The sequence below is a fragment of the Kickxella alabastrina genome, assembly GCF_025024165.1.
Source record: "Kickxella alabastrina strain RSA 675 chromosome Unknown BX661scaffold_27, whole genome shotgun sequence".
In the NCBI taxonomy this organism is placed as follows: domain Eukaryota; kingdom Fungi; phylum Kickxellomycota; class Kickxellomycetes; order Kickxellales; family Kickxellaceae; genus Kickxella; species Kickxella alabastrina.
In genome coordinates this window covers 1-20814 of record NW_026251498.1, presented here as the reverse complement: position 1 = coordinate 20814, position 20814 = coordinate 1, and the positions used below count along the sequence as shown (strand labels likewise).

Genomic DNA, 20814 nt, shown 5'->3' with positions numbered 1-20814 from the left:
AAGTACAATTTAGCAGCCATTTGCTTGTGGCATTTTAGTTGTGCTCATATTTTCCAATGTCTTGGATGCTTTATTTGCAGTTTGTTTGCACCAGATACTCAAGAGACTACCAAAATGAACATGCACAATACATCAGTCCTCACAGCACCTACAATGGCAACGATATATCTCGACATTACCAAGGTCAAATTAATTTCACAATATTTGGGCTTTTAGTTGACAACACTTGTGTTATTTTAATATTTGCATTTTTGTTACTCGGTTATAATGAACTTTTTTACTTTGTATATCAACGCTGCGCGTCTTTACCTGAAAGCCCCTGTAAAGTTGGTAAATCATCATAATCAATCAACCGAAATTAGATTACACGTGCGCTCAAATTTTTCTTCACTGCGTGCGCTACTATTTTCCAGGCCCTAATTTGTACCGGAAAGTCACAGTGGAAAAAGGTGTAGAGTACGCGACAATAATTCAGGCTTGGCAGACAAATAATTTTTTTGGGTGGGTTGACGGGGTTTTCATTTGGTTGCTTTCACATTTTTGGGTAATTATTTCTTATACTTTGCACATTGGAAATCGAGCTTTTATCGACAGACAGCTACGGCAGGAATTGAAAACACTTTTTTTAATATAATTTCCACTCAGTAGACCTCGTACATACAGAATCGAGTGCTAGCCATCTTTTTCATTTGCCTCAGCATACATAATCAATAACTTTACAATCATGAGCGCCAAGCCCGCCACCGGAAACGAAGTCGACGAGCAGGTCGAGCTGTGGAAGATGAAGAAGCTTATTAAGAGCTTGGAGGCCGCCCGCGGGTAAGTCATACACAAGTGGTATATGTTTTGTTCTTTGGGAGAACTGGTAGCGACGATACTTCACTTGAGAAAGTATATTTTTACAATACCCATAGAGCCGCTATCAGCAGCGCCAATGCGATTTCAAATTATCTTTTAATACGTTTAACTAACTAACTGTATGCCATGACAATGCTTTTTGATATGTGTAGAAATGGAACCTCGATGATTTCGCTTGTTCTGCCGCCAAAGTCGCAAATCCCCCTGACCACCGCTATGCTGCCGAAGAACACGGCGCAGCATCCAACATTAAGTCGCGTGTCAATCGTCTCTCGGTCATGGCTGCCATTACCTCGGCTCAGCAGCGTCTGAAGATGTACACACGGACCCCTCCCAACGGCCTGGTCGTCTACTGCGGCACCATCCTCACGGACGAAGGCAAGGAAAAGAAGGTCAACATTGACTTTGAGCCCTTCAAGCCCATCAACACCACCTTGTACATGTGCGACAACAAGTTCCACGTCGAGGCCCTCGCAGAGCTGCTCGAGTCTGACAGCCGGTTCGGTTTCATTATCATTGACGGTAACGGTTGCCTCTTTGGCGCTATCTGCGGAAGCAGCCGAGAAATTCTGCACTCATTCTCCGTTGATCTGCCCAAGAAGCACGGTCGAGGTGGTCAGTCCGCCCAGCGTTTCGGTCGTATTCGCGAGGAGAAGCGTCACCACTACGTGCGCAAGGTCGCTGAGGCCGCCGTTCAGATGTTCATTGCCGACAACAAGGTCAACGTACAGGGCCTCATTCTTGCCGGTTCTGCCGAGTTCAAGGATGACCTGCACAAATCCGACCTCTTTGACCCCCGTCTGTGTGCCAAGGTCGTCAAGACCATTGATGTGTCCTACGGTGGCGAGAACGGCTTCAACCAGGCTATCAACCTGTCGCAGGAGTACTTGTCTAACGTCAAGTTCATCCAGGAGAAGAAGCTTATTGAGAAGTTCTTTGGCGAGATCTCCCAAGATACCGGCAAGATTGTTTACGGTATGGACGATACCCTCAAGGCTTTGGATATGGGCGCTGTCGAGACGCTTATTGTATGGGAGAACCTGGAGGGCACCCGGTACGTCTTCCGCGATGCCAATGGTTTCAATATCGAACGCGTGCTCACTCCTAAGCAGGAGTCCGACCGCTCTAACTTCTTGAACAGCGAGACCGGTGCTGACCTCGAGCTGATCAGCAAGGAACCGTTGATTGAGTGGATTGCCGAGGTGTACAAGCAGAAGGGTGCTCTTCTGGAGTTTGTCACGGACAAGTCGCCTGAAGGCTCGCAGTACGTCAATGGCTTTGGTGGTATCGGTGGTATGCTTCGCTGGCAGCTTGACGTCACCCAGCTGGGAGGCGAAGATGAAGGGGATCTTTACTATGACGAGGACGAGGAGCAGACCGATGACGACTTTGATGACTATTCTAAGCATTGACCTGCAAGTTGGGCCCAACATAGCCCAAGTTATTTATAGGCAGCCTGCTTTTCGATTGACTGTCGGAGCACGCTGATAGAGCTCACCAATATATTAATTAAACTGTGGTTTTCTATACCAATTACTATTTTTTGGACATGTCTCATAGACTTAAAAGTGCAGAATGCTCTTTATTTTGTAAATGGTTTGATCCAGCTGACTTTGACCAATTCGGGATCTGATACATACAGAATGGCCCCCCCCCTCTCCCGAGTTGAGATGGTCTCTAAGCCTGGGAAATTGGCCGATTGGCTGGACCACCTGCACCCACAAGGAAGTGCAGGACCGTTTAATATCGACCTTTCCACTGACTGGGCTGCTTGCCCCCTCTGCAGGTCTTGACATTATTTAATTTTGTTTTTTAAGGGGAAAAATATATTTATTCTCATAACTATTGCATCCTTTGTCTTCTTTTTTCAAGCTTAATTAACTTAATTCTCGCTTCGATTCTGACCATGGACCAAAAGTGCGTTATTTGCAAGAGCGCAACCTACCATGAGCACGACACGCTGACAAGCAGCCTACGCAAGCAGTTTTGGCAAATGACGTCCATGCGCATGTTTATCTGGGTAAGCCACAGTACCGTTACTCTGTAGCTAAAGTACACCTAGCTCGGGTAGCCACACGCTTTTAAAAAAATTATTTCCAGAGACTTATACAACAAAAAACCAAGCCGTTTTCATCCTTTCAATGCTTTTTTAATAGGGAGACTGGGATTTGACGGACATGGAGAGCGATGAGAACATTCAGCTGTTAGCATGCCCCGTGTCCAGGGCGAAGTAATGAAGACGATAATATTCCACGAGCACACAACGCGTACAGCCCATCGAACCGGTACATCACGTTGTTCTTGAAAAAGTACATTGAAAAGATCGAAAGCATGCCGGACTATGAACTGGACGACGAGCTGACAGAGTTTTACATTTCACTGATTTCCACCACAAACACAACGTCGTTTGCTCCCGGGATGTGCTACAAGACGTATGTTTTGGATAAGGAGCAGTATATGCGGATTGTGCTGCAGGAGGAGCAGACAATGGTATCCCAGGGGACTACGGGCCTTCAGACATGGGATGCGAGTCTTCGTTTGGCTGACTTTTTTGCGGAGCATCCGGGTAAGTATTTGGCTATTGCCAATTGAACAAAATGATTTATATGTATTATTTTTGCGATGTTTGGATTATTAATTGAGCAATTGTACTTTATGATTCTGTAGGCATCATTCGTGGCCAGAGGGTGGTGGAATTGGGCGCGGGGTGTGGACTAGCAGGTACGCGACACAATGTGCGCTGACTTGTATACATAGATTGTCGCACATGCATTATTAAAATCGAATATAACTAAAGCCAACTTTTATTCTCATCTCCTAAAAAATAGGATTTACATGCGCGGCCATGGGTGCGTCTAATGTGCTCAGCACTGATTTTAACAGCGATGTTCTCAAACTTCTCGAGGGCAACCGCCAAACAAGTAAGTGTCATTTTTTGTTTTGCAATAGTCAAAAGAGATGGATGATAGAAAATGTAAATTAACTGATTTTATTATTATTTATAGACACGGAGTACAAGGACAAGGTGCAAGTAGCTGAGTTGGATTGGGCGAACCTCGAAGAGTGCGCGCGGATTTCGAGCAACGTTGACGTTATTATTGGAGCAGATGTGGTAAGTTATTTATTAATATCTCTGGGTGAAGAAGCTTACAGTTTTGTCACATAAAAACAAACATTTAATTAATCACTTTGTCACTTATTTTTATTCTTAGTCTTACGACCCGACCATTGTTCCTTTATTGGTGGCGGCACTCGAGACTATGCTGGTTTCGCCGCAGCAGGTTGCCTATATTACGGCGGCCGTCAGATCGCAGGAGACATTTGAGCTGTTCCTCAAGCTAGTTGGTAAGTATATTCATAATTTTATTAGTAAAAAAGCATTGCTTATCTTGTAGAAATTGCCCGGTAAGCGGCAATTCGCACGCTATACCACGTTTTTTTGCAATTGCATTTAGATATGCGAGATACTGCACACTCAGATACATCCACCATTGAACCATGTCATTTGTAAATATTTGGTTGTAGACGATACGGGCGTGCTGGGAAAATCGGTCATGGATCTGACAGAGGCAAAGATGTCGACATTGTGTCTCCCGAACCCGGTTTCCGACATTCGACTGATCCTCATCACTCGCAAGTAGAATGATATTTTGTTTTGTTTTGTTTTCTTCTGACTTATTTCCAAACAACTTGTTACACATGAATTTTTTGTTTTGCAGCTGGTACGTTGAAAATGGCGAATAAAATTCCGCAAGCATATGTATGTCGACCAATTCCAGTTTTAAGCACACTTTGGCTCGTGCAATTAGTTGTGAAAATTGTGCACTATTAAGACTGTTGTTCGGCCATTGATCGCTTTAGTTTAATATTGCAAAACGATTCGCCATCGTTTTCTTCATATTGGACAACCGCCCGTGAATTGCGCAACATCTGTGCGCAGCCTATAGCTCGCGTGATGGCATAGGGGTGGGACCAAAAAAAGAAAATATAATGATGTGCAAGGCTTGCTAAACAAAGGCCCTGGAACCAAATCCAAAAGCGGTATTGGATTACTATAGCGCCATTTGGACAGTGGCGATCTGCTAGCTAGGCGCAGCTGCTGACAATTGGGCCTCCGCGGATGATTAAGACGGTTATGTAATGGCGGATTTGCTTTCATTATGACCAGCTTGAATTTTTTTGGGAAAAATGGCGCAATTTATTTTTGTAAAGACGTGACTTGGCTTGCTCGAGCGTCCAATCACAGATGATTTTGGCTTGCAAGTAAAAAGGGAGGATGGGCGGTATTTCGTGCTATTTCTCCTAGCCAATCACCACGAGCCAATCTGTTGCTCACGAAAGAAAAAAATGGTTTAGGACGCGGTGAGTGCTTGTACCATTTTTCAGGCTTGTTTTTCCTGGCATCTTTGTGGAAATGAAAATAGGAGCGAAAAGAGGGGGAAAAGAGCCTACTGCCTATTTTGCACCCGCCCCCTTTGTAAATTGACATTGCTGGTGGCAATTGGCTGCTGGATAGGGGGTGAGCACGCAATTATGTTCATATTTTTCTCTTTTTCCGTCTTTTTATTGAAATATTTGACAATATTATTCGGCTGTTCTAATTCACCACTTCCGACTGTCCGCCTCATAAAATTTTTGTTGTTATTGTTGTAAACAAGTACACCACCTTCCTTATTATTTTTTACTTCAAGCCGAAATATCGACACGGCTGCTACAAAGTAAACTAACAGAAAAAGTATATATAAACCGCATCGCGCACTTTTACTCAAATTCTTTTTTTTTTTGAGAATGACAACAAATACTTCAAACTCGCCCTATTCCACACCTATTCCATCCGCCACTTGTACAACACCAACACCAATCTCAACCACAGCACCAGCATCATCATTGACCGGCATAACACCACCACCGCATATCACCATCGAAACACTTGAACACACATCAGCCTTATCTGGTAGAAAAGACGAAAGCATGAACTCCACACTCACCACATACTCAGCCACGCACGCGCCAAACAGCAGCTTCATGACAATGGGAGTCGAATCAATGCACGTGGCCAACTCAACAATGCTAGAAGCCGAGGCTTCTCACGACACCCAGCAGCTGCTCTTCCCCAAGAGCCCCAGCAGCAGCGACGACATCGAAATGACCAGCACTCTTGTGCCAGTGGCCAACGGGCGCAAGCGCGATTTCTCCGAGCACGTCAGCGGTTACACAGCCGAGGAGCTGGACATTCTGTCGCGACGCAAGTACCCGGCGTTCGGCGGCAAATGCTACCGGCACTCAACGCACGTATACCTGGCCGAATGCGACAACACCCAGCGGCAGCTGCAGGAGTCTCTACGGTCGTTGCCGACCACCGAGCAGCAGAAGATCAGCGGCATCTGGAAGGACTTTGCCTCAGAACCGACCGAGCGGCGGTTGCTCATCCTACAGGGCATCGTCAACCTATGCTGCATCCCGCAGCTATCGTACCTGAACCGCGTTGTGCCGCAGCAGCTGCGCGTCGACTTTATGGCTGCGGCGCCATCCGATATTTCGCTCAAGATCCTCTCATATCTCGACGCAAAGTCCCTGTGTCAGGCCGCCCAGGTGTCGCGCGCGTGGGCGGCGCTGGCCAACGAGGATATCCTGTGGCACCGCATGTGTGCGCAGCACATTGATAAGGTGTGCAAGAAGTGCGGCTGGGGGCTTCCATTGTTGGATAAGACTAGCCGCCGCGTCTACGAGGCTACTACGCGTCGTGCGCTGCGCATGGCGTCGACGGCGGGCGGTGCCCCGGACCTGCATTCCCGCAACAGACCCTTCCGCAGTGGCAACGCCGCCGCTGGTCAGACGGGAGGCACGTACACATTTATGCTGCCGACATCGAGCGTCACCATCGACCCAACCACTTCCCAGATACAAGCACCCCAGCACCAGGAGCAGGAGCAGCAACAGCCGGTCTCGCAGCAGATGATCCCAGTGTCGTCGCTGATCAACCCCACGGACCTCGACGTGTCACTGATCAGCAGCGTGTGCGCCCCGCACGAGACTGTCCAGTTCATCCGGGGCTCGCTGGCACCCGCAGGCGGCACTGACACGCCGCAAGCCGACCAGGCTCCGCGCACAAACTTTATCCCCAACCGGGACACTGAGAGTGGCAACATGAGTGACAGCAGCTGCAGCAACGAGCAGCGGCAAGGCGGAAGCCACTCGAACCGGCGGCCATGGAAGGAGATATTTGCCGAGCGGCAGATCATTGCAAACAACTGGCGCAAGTTCCGCTATCACGAGTCACAGATCCAGGCGCACACCGACGGCATCCTCTGCGCGCAGTTCAACGGTGGCTACATGATCACCGGCTCGTACGACAGCAAAGTGCATGTGTGGGACGCTGAGACATTTGAGCTGGTCTCGGAACTTTCCGGCCACACTATGCCTGTGCGCGCACTGGAGTTCGACGACTGCAAGTTGTTCACTGGGTCGCTCGACGGGACCGTTAAGATCTGGAACTACCGCGATGGCACCTGTATCCGTACCCTGAATGCCTTTGATAACGGCGGCGTTATCTCGCTGCATTACCAGCGCGGCACCCTGGTGGTTGGCGGCCAGAACGGCACGATTCGCGTGTATAATATTGCCAAGATGACCAGCTTTACGCTCACCGGCCACACTGACTGGGTCAATGCCGTGCGGCTGTACGGCGAGAACACTCTGTTCTCGTGCTCCGATGATATGCTCGTTAAGCGCTGGGACTTGGAACAGCGCCGGTGCGTGCGCACGTACAGCGGGCACTCGCACCACGTGCAGTCCCTGCACCTGTCCAACCGCGCTCCACCGACCTCCACGCTGCAGAGCAAGCAGCAGGAGCAGCAGCGGGTCGGCGGTAGCCGGGCGTTGAGCCGCAGGGGCGATGATGATGAGCGCCCGTTTATGATCACTGGCTCGCTTGACGGCACCATGCGCGTGTGGGATATTGAGACCGGCGAATGCCTTGATACTATTTTCGGACATATCGAGGGCATCTGGTCGATGACCTTCGACTCACTGCGGATTGTCTCGGGGTCTAACGACGGCTCAGTGAAGATCTGGGACACGTCGTCACGTACTTGTCTGTTCACGCTGCATACGTCTTCAGTGGCTGTCAATTGTGTGGCACTCAGTGATACGCGCGTTGTCGTTGGCGATAATGACGGTAATCTGCGTGTTTACGACTTTAGAGACGTGCGCCAGCTTGAAACAAGCTCGTAAATGTTTTGGTTTTGGTTTTTTTTGTTTGACGGCATATCATTATTTTTTCACAATTTCTTTTTTAATTGCATATATTTTAACTGATAACATGTAATTTTTTCAACACGGTACTCAATAATGAAGTGGCTTTTTTATTTCCTTCCTTTGCTAGTTTAGCTCGATTAACATTTAATGGCCAACTAAACATGCAGACTTTGCAGCTTCTTTATGTATATCTGCGTCTCCACTGCTATAAAGCTTGAGTGGCTCAGCTGACTTTTCATTTGGGCATTCTCGTCCCATATCGACTTTACAATTTGTGAATAAACAAAAAAGCATTGATAAGTGCAACATGGACAGGATGCACCTGCGCAATGTTAAAGATAAAATAAAGACATCCGCAGCCGCAGCCACCGTCTTTCATCTTTTGTCTTGTCTTCATCCTTGTATTTAACCATCAATATCGGCATTATTTTTCATTTTCTACGTATAGTGAGCTTTCATCCAAAAAATGCGCAAAGTGACATTGTTTGCACAGGCTGATCACATTTGCATGCCGCCACTTTTTATTTTAAATCAACTTGTATTTATATCATCAGCACAAATAATATGTATTTGTTAGGACTTTTTTGATTCGCACATTTTATTTTATTTTTACGTTTTTCGTAATATTTATATTTTTATTGAATAACAACAGAGCTAGGCTAATAAAATATGTTTCATTGGAGCATGAATGTCTGTATAATGCAAAGGCAAAAATTATTTACTTGGATGAAAGTGAATCAGCATAATGTCTAATTCAAGACACTGGGCCCCCATCCATATAAAGGCCCAGACATCAGCCGAGTAACTCTATTCTTCATCAGAGTAGTTTTCTATTTTTCATCTATTTATATTTCTTCAGATTTTCTAAAAAAATAAGTGCAAAACCATAAAAACTACTTTATTAATATACTTTTATTTAAAAATTACAAGAGGAGTAATCGACGTATTTGTAAAACAACATGCGCACGTACATTCTTGCCGTTTTTATGGCCTTGGCTACCGCCAGCTACGCAGTGAACACTATGGCTTTTGATTGCAAGGAGACAAAGGACCCCCTCTGCACTAGAGTAGATCTGAGCTGAAAGTTTTTAGTTTAACATTTATATATTACATTTTCAATTAAATTATATTCAACCCAATACACATGATGTTGCTCATATGCGTTCAACTGCATTGTTGTTTTGGCTTCCCCACATACACCTTGAAGCGTGTTTCAATTTACTATTCAAAGGAGTTGTTATTTTAGTTTGGGTTGAAAAACTTGGAAAAATACTAGCTTAAGTGGCGCTATTTCTCTGTGGCTGCAAAGAAGAAAGTGTTACTGTTAATGGCTGCCTTGCACATTTTCATTTTGCCCTTAAATGGCAGGAGAGGTTTATCCCTTATCAGAATAAAAATTATATGAGATTGGATTGTATTTGGGCACAGCCTTCGGATTATTACTAATCTTGACCGCTCATTTATCCAATTCAATAGTTAATGTTTCCCTCATATACACAACTAAAGCTTATGAATATACAACACAAAACCCGCCCAATAATTGATTGACCAAATGCCCAAATGTCAAGAAAAATACTAATATCTTGAAATTATACTTAACTAAAAAGTGCGTGGGCGTGTGGCTTTTAGCCTTCATCCATAGACAAGTTGGTACAGATTTGATAGATGCACAGAAAAAATGATATTTAGATATTGTGTATAATGCAATAAGTAGACGTAATGGCCAGGGAATTGCAAGTGGGAGAAAAAGTAAGGCGTTCAGGCAGAATAATCGTGCAATGAAGCGCAACTTTTTTAATTACTTATGCTTTCTCAGAATAGTACATATCATTGCTCAATTGATCATTACTTTCTGATGCACAATTGTAATCGAAAGTGAGGCTAAAATAAGGTTTATAAATGTGTGCCTGTACATTAAAATAAAAACTTCAATTTAATTATAATTTTCTCTATCGATATCGTTATTGCTCTATCCAATTGACATCATTCGTTCAACTTATTGACTTTGTGAAATATTATTTCTCCTAAATTTAGCACATTTCAACACAATAATCATTAAAACGATCCAGCCGATGGTGGCCAGTTATTATATGCTGTGGCTTTGTTGAGTTGCTTCGCTCTCATCGCTCTTGGAAGGACAATAGTTCTGACAGGCGGTGACATTAGACAACTGGATCCAAATTTTGGTAAAATGAACCCAATGATGGATTCACAGCACCAGCAAACGCAGTAGACTCGCGAATTCCAGGCTGGCCACACGTCAGTGAAAACCAGGCAGATTTTGAGGTCATATACTTCCCCAGAACAGAGCCGACACCAGCAGGTACGACATGGCCGAAATGCTGTGCAAGGTCAATGGCCTGCGCATGTCAAGGGGTCTCCACCCTGTAGTCTATCACAGTGATCTGGAAAAGCTGGCACAGGGGCATGCGCAGTTCCAGTCGAGGTACCGCGTCATCACACACGCAGACAAATCCGGTCACATCGGCGACAGACTGACAGCACTGGGGTTTCAGTGGGATATACTGCTGGAAAATATTGGTGCGGGCGCTAATGATGTTTCCGGAATTTTCAATGCTTGGGTGAGATCCCAAGACCACCTCAATAACTTGCTAAGTGCGGATGTGAGATTCATGGGCGTGGATGTGTCTAACGGATTCTGGGTCCAGGATTTTGCTGCTCCTCGCGACAAAAATTACGCAGTACCGCTCAACGAGATTGACGCGTGTCCCTCGGCGGACAGAGTGGTCATCTATAGTTAGAAATGTTTTTATTATCTGCTTTCTATTATTAAGCAAAAATAGTCATTAAACACTATTTAGCCGTAGCAACGGATATCATCATTGCAGCCCTTGGCGCGCACTGGCCTCCTCCATTGGCCGTTCCCTTCTCCAGGTACTGCTGGTGGTAGACCTCGGCGGGTAGAACGCGCCCGCGAGCTTAATCTCCGTAGTGATGGGCTGCTCATACTGCTTCTGCCTTTCAATCCTGCTAGCCTCCGCGAGCTCCTTCTGCTTCTCGTTATGGTAGAAGACCGCCGACCGGTACTGCGACCCAATGTCGCCGCCTTGCCTGCTGCCCTGGGTTGGGTTGTGCTTGTTCCAAAAAGCCTTCAATAGCGTTTCGTAGGAAATGACCTTGGGGTCGAACTCAAGGCGCACCACCTCAGCATGCCCGGTGACGCCCGAGCAGACCTCCTCGTAGGTAGTCTCCCTGTCGCGGCCTCCAGTGTAGCCAACTTGTGTCTGCAGCACCCCTCCTTGCGCTGGTACACAAGCTCGACACTCCAGAAGCAGCCGGCGGCAAAAGTAGCTAGCTCGGTGTCCACGCGCGAGCCTGGATTGCCGGTGGAATCGACAAGTCCTTTGTTGAGCCATGAATCTAGAAAATGATAGTGTGCTTGCGAGTTGTCCTAGTTGTTTGAAGGCTGTGTTTCTAAGCATATAAAAAGGGTGTGGATGAGGGGTGGGGAGTGAATATATGTTAGGGAGTGAATAATAGGACGATAGCGGAGTAGGCTGGCAGTGCCACTCTTTTTGTAGTCTGGCCGATGGTCGCTATTTGGCTCGGAGTAGGGTGCATAATAGTTGGCATTGCACAGCATCACGTTGTAAAATAATCACCAAAAAATCTGTCTGGATTACGCAATATTCCGTAGCGTCTATCTCGATTTGTCGAATTTTTAGCCTTTCTAAATTTGATTTTCCATCAAACCCTTAAATCCGATTATCCGTTCATGTCCTAGAAGCAGCTCCGGCTCAATGATCCAACAGTATAGGCATGCACAGTTTAAGCTGATATTACTTGCATAAAAAACCTAAAAATTCTGAACCCGGATATTATCAGCTAACTAAAAACAAACTAACCCAGCAATTTACTAAATTGTATGCATTATTTTTCTGTTGACGTAATATATTGATGCGGTTTATCATGTTATAGTAAGAGGGGGGTGTGAGGAGCACTAGTTGTCTAGTGTTAAAAGTTAGGGGTGATTTTATAAAAGGTTTTATTACTGATGTTTCTAAAGTACTACTAGGGGCCAGCCTCATCTTATATATGTTCCCAGTCGCCTTTGTTGTGCACATTGTCCATTGTGCGCTCCGTTGGTGAGAACTGGATCTTCTGCGAGTAGACCGGTATCTTGGCAAGTCAATGTTGTGGTTTTCGTGCGTGTACGCTCATGCGTGTGCATTGCGAAATGGGGGGCATGTTTGGGCATCAATGTAATGCCTCCCTGATTTACGCCTGCATTATCCAATTAGTACCCTATCAACTAGCATGCAGATGGAACCTTGTTTCACGATCCTCAACCTCGACATCTACTTCCATATCTTCAGTCTGCGCAACATCACAAAAGCTTTTTGATTTTTGATTCGCCAGCCAATAAGTACTTTTTTGTATTATCCAACAGATTTTCCTAAATAGTGGCTTGGATGATAAAGCTGCTATCGTGAGTGAGAAGGAATCGAATTTCCCAATAGGTTTCAAAGCATTTGCCAATCAACAAGAATAATTAAAGAATGATTGGCTAACAGCTGATATAAAAATACCTTCGCTATTGTCCTGTATTATTATCATTATAATTTCCCCCTTCGTTGGCTTGGGCTTCAACAGCATTCCGTATCTTCCGGTTCAACTGAAATGACTGTGTAACCTTCTGCATTTCCATGCTTATTCTTTTCTCTCTTCGTTAATATTATCTTTATCTCTTTATTTCTTAATTTCATTATTTAAACTTTTTACTTTTAAAAGCAACGCCTGTAATATCAACACGCGGCCTCTACTAAAAATAATAAGGCATACACTTGTAACTATGCCAATAACACTTAACCGGATCGGTTTGCGGAATATAGCGCTAGCAGCTCTCTCGTGCTCACTATTTATCGGAGTCGCATATGTGGGATTAATGTTAAGCCGGATGGAGCCACATAGTCGATTCCCATGGCGCCCACTGGACGAAAAGGCAGACGTTTCCTTGGCCATCATTATGCCTGTAAATAGAAAGACGGATTTGAATTTCTACAACAACATGTGGGTCGGGAATACTTGCACACTGTCTGCGACTTTGGCGGGCCAGAATGCACCATGGCCTGCAACGCTAAATCAACATATGATACGCTGGACAAGAAGACCATTTGCTTTACAAACATTATAAAGGAAGAGTACACCGATACCGAGTTCTTTATCAAGCTTGATGACGACGCATTTGTGGACCGCAACTACGTGCTTGGGCTGGTCAAAAAGTACAAGGGATACGAGAAACCTATGTACATCAGTGACTTCATTCTCAACCTAGACAACAGAAACCCGTCCCTTAACCATAGCTACTATGGCAACGGCAAGTTTTACATGTTCAACCGGGCCCTTCTCAACTGCATAGACACTGGAATTCAGTACGAGGGGAAAAGGAATGAGGACGCAGTTTTTGGCGCCATGGTACACAATGGATGCGGGCCTGATGTTTTGAAGGTTCCCGAGGACGACTCTAAGATCTACCATAAAACTTACCGAAACAAAAACAAAAGCATTGATCTGGCTGCTCTTTCTAATCATTAGTTATTTCTTTTTGGGAGTAGTGGTTTATTTTTTTAAAATATATTTATAACTTAAATATTGGAATTGTTGTTGGCCCAATGCGCTGGCGATATTTGTAGTTTGAGCTGTTGAGCAGTCTGATGACATGGAAGTAGATGTCGAGATTGAGAGTTGTGAAACGAGTTTTCATCATGCCGATTAACAGGGCATAGATGGTACCATGTAGGATCAAATCAGGGGACATAATAACCACACCCTGATATACCCCCATTCAATAATGTATATGCATGAATGCGCACATGCGAATATTATAACCTTGACACGCCAAGATACCAGTTTTTATGTAGAAGAACCAGTTCTCACCAACAGAGTGCACAATCGGTGAAGTGCACAATAAAGGCAAGACATGTATAAGATGGTGTTGGCCTCAATTACGTTTTCGATTCCATTGATAATAAAAACCTTTATAAACTGACACCTCACCCTTTAACACTACATTGTAGTGCTCTACACATACCCTCTTATTATAACAGAGCAAAAACTGATTTGAAAAGTTGCATTAAGCGTTTTGCATGATACTTGTGGCCCTGAAAAAAGTAAATTTAATGTCAAATTCTGTTCAAAAAAATCAACCCAAACTCATAGTATTTCAAATAAAAGAAACGGACGGGTCATTAAGCGAATGGTATTTTGTTCAGGCGTACTGGAGAAACGTCTAGCTGCTAAAGTCGAATTGGAGCCAACGATAGTACAAGGTTTAATTTTGTGCATACACTATTTGTAGACTTACACATAAAATCGATGCATCATGTTAACCCTAAATGCAGCTTGATGCAAATCTTTCCAGTTTATGTATGTCAATCGTTTCTATTTTTAAATTTATTTTGTTTTTGTGGAAATTCAATGGAGATACAAAGAGACTATGAAAAATAAACAACTATGGTTTTTTGGGAACATTGCATCACAATTTTTTTGCATGCTGCCCAAATATTTATTTGTGACAATTTTTTGTTTTCCTGTTCCCTTAGTGTTTTTTCTTATTTCTTTTGTAAACATATTTATTTTGCTTTGCATTTTGCCACATGCAGTGTGAGCACCCTGAAGGTCTAGACTAAAAACAATGGTTCTGATTAGATTTACCCGGCCACGTGTCCTGGTGTTGCTTCTGATGGTCCTAGGAGCTATTGCGACCAGCATACTTTACATATTACACAAAAACAACTATTGGGGGGTATTCAGCGTGTGGCCGCCCCCTGGACCAGTCCCGGCGGCATCACCAAAAATACCTCCTCGACCTCCAAACCGCCCGCACCGCCTGCCCGTCGAAGATCAAAAGCTGCTTGACCGCTTAGCAATCATTTTCCAGTTACCGGCAACACGGACATGCAGTTCTACCGTAACACTTGGTTCGGCGACTACCTGTACCCCGTGTGCGACTGGGAGGAGCCAGGATGCGAGATTGTGTGCAACAAAACTTCTACCTGGCGCACGCTAGATGCAAAAACAATATGCTTTTCAAGGGCAATCAAGTCATATGATAATATGGAATTTTTATCAAGCTGGACGATGACTCGTTTGTTGACAGGGAGTACGTACTTGGTTTGATGCGAAACAACACAGGGTCCAACCACCCCGTATATATTAGTCACTTCACGCGCCGGAATGACAAAACCAACCCAATGACTATGCATGGTGCGTTGTACGGAAACGGCAAATTTTACATGTTCAACCAGAATCTTCTCAATTGCCTGGACACGGAATTCAAGTACAATGGTACAAGAAATGAGGACTTTGTATTTGGTGGCATGGTTAATTCCGGATGTGGTGAACGTAATGTTGCGTTTATCCAAGAGGATGACAATTTTATCTGGCATAAGCATTACACTAACAAGAACAAAGATATCGACTTGGGATTTATTAGGAACCATTAATCGTTTTCAATTTTAATTACTCCAAAATACATTTTTTGCCACAAGTTTGAGTTTACATATAGTTTCAGCTAAAAAAATAGCTAATGAAAAGCCTTGCTTTATTCTTTAAAGGCTTGCATTAATAGCGTGCACTTGGATACATAGATATTGCCTTGTACTATAACACAAAAAAGTAAATGTGCAACGCGCAAACAGCTCTTTTTTTCAATAGACTGGTGCCTCATTTATAATATTCTAGAATTAATCTGCAATACATGGATAAACAATTCGAAACACAGAATATCTATTATTCAGTTGATTTAAATAGATTTCAATGCAATCTGTGAAGACTCGGCGTTGGCATTAATTATCTCCAGATTACTCGTCGTTGAAATGCAAGAGAAAAAATCGATTACAATCATTTTTCCCCACTGCGCCAACCCATGACCCAAAAAGGCTTCAAAATTGCACACACAAACAATGAGTGTCAGTGCAAATCTCACTTTTAAGCCATTACAGGAGAACATTCATGACCTGGTCATGACATATGTTTTTCTGCATTGTCAGCTTTTATTGTGCAGATCCGCCGCCTTTTGAAGGCAAATGCATTTTGGCATAAAGTCGCAACTTTACGCATTTTGTTGCGCTTGATATCCAATGTCAAAGCATAGTCCTTATACTATCCCTTTTTTGCTTACGCGCGTTGCACTTTTAAATGCCAATTAAACTAGTAGCATAGTTATCATAACTACATTAGAACAATATTAGTACTTGAAATGTCTCTTCTGCTCAGCACAATTGTATCCAGCGCTCTTAATGTGTTTCAGGATACATTCATGTACTGGGCGCTGACTTTGGCCACAGCGGGCGTATTGTACTTCGTCAGCACCACGCTCGCACCACAGCCGACCAGCCAGAACAGCAGCATCCCGCACATTCCCGCGTACAAGACCCTGCTCTGGATGACAAAAGGTCCAATAGGCCGCTTGCCGGTGTTGCAAAGCCTGCAGATGCCATACATGAAACAGTGCGGTATATTCAAGACGCGCATGTTTGGCGCGTGGGAGTACAACATCGGCAGGGCAGACTACGCGCGATTGGTGTTTATGCACTCGGACATTTATGAAAAGGTCAATGTGCGCCAGATCTTGCCGCACACGCTCGGCCCGCGCGTCACAGGAAAGTCGCTGACCTTTGAAAACGGCAGCGCCTACCGCGGCCACCGCGCTGTTGTCAGCCCGGCATTCCGCCGCTCTTGGCCGACAATTATGTTTGAAAACCCGCTGGTTGAGCTGATGGACGTCATCGAGCGCGAGTCTAACAGACCAATCGACGTGTTGAGTGTGTTTCGCAGGGCCACATTAGACGTTCTTGGGCATGTCATCATGGGCTACAATTTCGAGGCGCTGCGCAATCCTGGAAACAAGCAGAATGCAATGTACGACTCTCTTCTCGGCGCAATGCTGCATCCAGTGTACAACATGTTTCCGTGGCTGGACCTTTTTCCAATTGGGGAGCGCGTTAGGCAGTGGGGGTATTTGCACATATTCCACTCGTTCATCGACGGCATTATCAACGAGAGGCTGGCTGAAATGGAAAAGATGCAATCGCTCACTGAGGACGAGCGCAACAACGCCAACCTGCTGACACTGCTGCTCGAATCATACATTATGTCCAGGTCGGGCAAAGTTTTAGACGAGCGCGGCAAGCCAGTAACGCCACTGACCAAAGAACAGCTGCGCGATAATATAGCCCTGTTTTACGTTGCTGGCTACGATACCACAGCAAACTCGCTTTCCTACGTGATGATGGAGCTGGCACGCTATCCAGAGATTCAAAATAAGGCGCGCGACATTGTCATCGGCGTAATGGGCGACGACATGCACGCTTACCCCGATGACGAGCAGATCAAAAAGCTTGAATACCTTGACCTTATTGTCAAAGAAACCCTAAGACGAAACTCGATATTGTCCAACATCAGGCGCCGTCTCTCTGAGCCCGTGCAACTAGGCGCACACACTCTCCCCAAGGGTGCCGTCGTGTCCGTCGACACGTGGGCCATTCATTATGATCCCGATAATTTTCCGGAGCCTGAAAAGTTTATTCCCGAGCGGTTTGCAGACGACAAGAGTGGAAATGCCAAGGGTGTTTCTCCTTTTGCATTTGCGTCGTTCAGCAATGGGTCTCGCCAGTGCATGGGCATGAGGTTCTCACTGATTGAGCAGCGCGTTGCTATTGCCCTCTTGCTGCTGCGCTTTGAGTGGGTGCTGCCTGCAGACAGTTCGTTCTGGCACAGCACGCCCTCAGCGCCCGCCGGACTCATATCGCCAGTTGGACTGATGGTAGACATTAAACCTAGCACTGAATTATTATTAGTCGTAGAATTGAGATATTTGATTAACCAACCAGCTCTGCTTTGCATTCACTTTTATTAGACCCTTTTGAAAAAGATATGATTAAAATTAAGAAAAAGTAAGACACAGACCATTAGCGCTGCTATGTTGACGTTGTTGAACTAGTTATAAAATAAACTAACAAAATAACGTTTTGTTGCGCTGCCAACACTATGTATCCTCATTTGCATTTGATTTAATAATGCATATATCTGCCCGCATATGTGGTAAAGTAAAATAACTGCATTAAGTTGGCCATATCAAATAAACAAATGACAAGACTCGAATAACAAATAATTTTTTAAAGATTATAGTATTTTCCTTCAAATTATGCATTTTTGTTATGCATGTCTTAGTTTAAATAAATAATTTAAGTTAAAAATATTTTGAATGTAGGGTATGTTGAGCATAAGTGTGGACGTACAAGACAAATTAAACTAATTAAATAAAGTCTTAAAAATGGCAGATATAAAGCTGAAACAACAGTACGGTGTGGGCGGCGGTGTAAAAGTCTTGTTGACATTTAATGTGAGCCAGTAATATCGGAAATGGACATTGTGGCAGTAACAACGTTATTGACAGTGTTGGTGCTTGAAGATGGAAATAGGGGTCAGAAACGTGGATTAGGCAACTTGGGGTACATTTCTGTTTTGTTGTAATTACCCCATATTCCAATTAATGCAATTTTTAAATACCTCGTATCATAACCGCGATTAAAACTAGTATTAGCTGTTCGATAATCTGGTTGTATTTCATTAGAGGAAAGCAATATTTTATTGCCCTTTAGATTAAGCTTGGGTTTTTAAGAAGGGGTAGTAACTTGGCAACATCAAACTCGATAAATGGAGAATACCCCTCTTGAAAATTTCAAATATTTCTTTCATAATTTTGTAATTTTTAATACTACCATTTTCATGAAATTACCATTCTTGTCTAAGTAGCTAAATTTAGTAATAGGAATTATAATGTTAAATATTTTAAAAAAAGTAGATCTTGATGCGCTTGTCGCTGACTGTCTATATGTACTCGTTTTTCGATAAAGTAAACCTCTATTTGCATACTTTGTTCCAATTTGCTAAGCTCATGGTTGATATAAAAAAGCGTTAATCCTCATTTGTTTACTGTTATAAAAAATGATGTGGAAATGTAAAAAAAAGTATATTGAGAGAATTTAAGTATATTATAAAATAAATTGTTCAAGAAAGAGAAAACAAATTAGTAAATAATTAATAAAGTGGAAATAGGCAGAATTTTGAATTGGCAAGTATTGTTCTAAAGCAGGCAGTCAACCATCTTTACCAGCTTTTTTTGTCATTTTCAATTTGTATCCCATTACGATCCTTTTATTTCAAAAAAACGAAATTCCTTTATGCGTGCTTCTTTAAATCCGCACTTCGTGTAGTGATTTATATAAATAATTTTAATTAACGAGCGGTAATTTTAAACAGACGACATTCATCTGACCAATATTTAAATTTAAAGCTTGAATTACAGCTAGTGTTTTTAAGTTGAGCAAAGAGGAGGGTTTGGAAGAAATATGCTTTTTACAGTACTCATGTATAAAGATTAATTTATTCAAATAATAATGATTGGGCAGCTATGTTTGTTACGCAGCCCGAGGATACGGAGGTAGATGCTAAGGGCAAAATCATGAGACAGATTCTCGTCAGCTCACAGATGGATCTGATATGGGCAAATTCAGGGGATCAAATTAGGCGCCACAATTGATATCCAGACATACTGCCTGTCCCGAAATGGATTACTGGGTGCAAGAATACAGACATGCCAATTATGCCATATCAGAGACCTGGGTTACTTTTATAAGGACTAGTTCTCACGAACAGAGCACACGACTGCCAGTGAGTGCCACAAAGACAAGGAGATATATATAAGGCAAGGCCGGCGATAATAGCACTTTAGAAACACTAGTAATAAAAACTTTATAATTTCACACCCATTATCTAACATTATTACAGTAGTGCTCCCCACCCCCTCTTACATAACAGTTTTATATATAAATTGATATTTATTTAAAAATATATATAAAGTGATAATAGCTATAAAACCTAAAATATATTTTCTTAAAAAAAACTAGCCACTTGCATATCTCAAGTCGGACAAAATGAGCTGTAGTATAATTTATTTCTTGAGTATTGTTTTTATTCGCAACTTGTAGGGTGGGGCAAAATACCACTGTATCGACGTATTTGTGCTCGGCCATGAATGACTCCATCACGAATATTCATATTATCATAGTTTTACTTTGCTGGTTTTTTAGCAGCCGCAGCCGCAGCAGCAGCATGCCCATTATAACACGCTGCACTTTCAGCACTGGTATCAAAGGTATTGTTACAGCCAGGATAATTGCATCTATAACCACCAACACAATTTGCATAATTAACAAGCTTTGATCTGCCAACAATAAAAACGACCATTTCTATTTAAATAATTATTATAGAGTAATTTGATGTTAAGAGTAGTGATATATGTGTCAAGTAAATTGTCAAGTGTAAGAAAGAGGTAATGGTTAAAAACGATTAGACAAGGGGTTTTTGTGCTCTTTTATGTGAATTTTTTTTGCATGTGGCATTTGTGAATAATAATTTCTACAATTAAAATGAACAGACGTGGAAATATATTCAACATGTTTGTCTATTGTAACAATTAGTGATTGAGTTTGTCATGACCCAGTATCACGCGCGCGCACAGAAAAAAAGAACAAAACTTATATTATTTATATTGGCCAAATTAATAAATTCATCCTTTTTTGGTTTACATTGCACCGAGTCAATTATTGTATTGGTTACACTGCATTACCCAGGATATTATGATTGGATTGGAAATTAAAAAATTGAATAGAA

General features: G+C 43.3%; 8 protein-coding genes across 8 annotated transcripts; 7 read left to right on the top strand and 1 right to left on the bottom strand.

The window, feature by feature from the left end:
• The first annotated feature begins 480 nt into the window (after positions 1-480).
• BX661DRAFT_187697 (uncharacterized protein) lies at positions 481-2404 on the top strand. Its single transcript, XM_051537289.1, has 3 exons — positions 481-819; positions 861-865; positions 1087-2404. Exons 1-3 carry the CDS (start codon positions 725-727, stop codon positions 2268-2270), a joined length of 1284 nt encoding a protein of 427 aa, XP_051389200.1. The 5' UTR covers positions 481-724; the 3' UTR covers positions 2271-2404.
• Positions 2405-2666: 262 nt separating this feature from the next.
• Positions 2667-4580, top strand: BX661DRAFT_187694 (putative methyltransferase-domain-containing protein). Its single transcript, XM_051537288.1, has 8 exons — positions 2667-2878; positions 3015-3076; positions 3132-3424; positions 3526-3579; positions 3687-3779; positions 3864-3970; positions 4071-4203; positions 4384-4580. The coding sequence occupies exons 1-8, from the start codon at positions 2765-2767 to the stop codon at positions 4497-4499; spliced, it is 972 nt and encodes a 323-aa protein (XP_051389199.1). The 5' UTR covers positions 2667-2764; the 3' UTR covers positions 4500-4580.
• Positions 4581-5423: 843 nt separating this feature from the next.
• On the top strand, positions 5424-8201 carry BX661DRAFT_187693 (quinon protein alcohol dehydrogenase-like superfamily). Its single transcript, XM_051537287.1, has one exon. The coding sequence runs from the start codon at positions 5647-5649 to the stop codon at positions 8089-8091; it is 2445 nt and encodes an 814-aa protein (XP_051389198.1). The 5' UTR covers positions 5424-5646; the 3' UTR covers positions 8092-8201.
• Positions 8202-10445: 2244 nt separating this feature from the next.
• On the top strand, positions 10446-10877 carry BX661DRAFT_200493 (uncharacterized protein; the record flags this gene model as incomplete). The annotated part of the gene is made up of 1 exon (XM_051538417.1): positions 10446-10877. One exon carries the CDS (start codon positions 10446-10448, stop codon positions 10875-10877), a length of 432 nt encoding a protein of 143 aa, XP_051389197.1.
• BX661DRAFT_187690 (peptide methionine sulfoxide reductase MsrA) lies at positions 10814-12101 on the bottom strand. Its single transcript, XM_051537286.1, has 4 exons — positions 11620-12101; positions 11401-11527; positions 11029-11371; positions 10814-10982 (listed from the first exon to the last, which is right to left on the bottom strand). The coding sequence occupies exons 1-4, from the start codon at positions 11707-11709 to the stop codon at positions 10934-10936; spliced, it is 609 nt and encodes a 202-aa protein (XP_051389196.1). The 5' UTR covers positions 11710-12101; the 3' UTR covers positions 10814-10933.
• An 891-nt stretch (positions 12102-12992) lies between these two features.
• On the top strand, positions 12993-13728 carry BX661DRAFT_61082 (uncharacterized protein). Its single transcript, XM_051539317.1, has one exon. The coding sequence runs from the start codon at positions 13201-13203 to the stop codon at positions 13669-13671; it is 471 nt and encodes a 156-aa protein (XP_051389195.1). The 5' UTR covers positions 12993-13200; the 3' UTR covers positions 13672-13728.
• A 925-nt stretch (positions 13729-14653) lies between these two features.
• On the top strand, positions 14654-15032 carry BX661DRAFT_187684 (uncharacterized protein; the record flags this gene model as incomplete). The annotated part of the gene is made up of 1 exon (XM_051537285.1): positions 14654-15032. A coding segment is annotated over exon 1 (232 nt), but the record flags the coding sequence as incomplete, so codon positions are not given.
• A 1304-nt stretch (positions 15033-16336) lies between these two features.
• Positions 16337-19681, top strand: BX661DRAFT_200490 (cytochrome P450; the record flags this gene model as incomplete). Its single annotated transcript, XM_051538416.1, has 2 exons — positions 16337-17902; positions 19568-19681. The coding sequence occupies 2 exons, from the start codon at positions 16337-16339 to the stop codon at positions 19679-19681; spliced, it is 1680 nt and encodes a 559-aa protein (XP_051389193.1).
• Positions 19682-20814: the final 1133 nt, after the last annotated feature.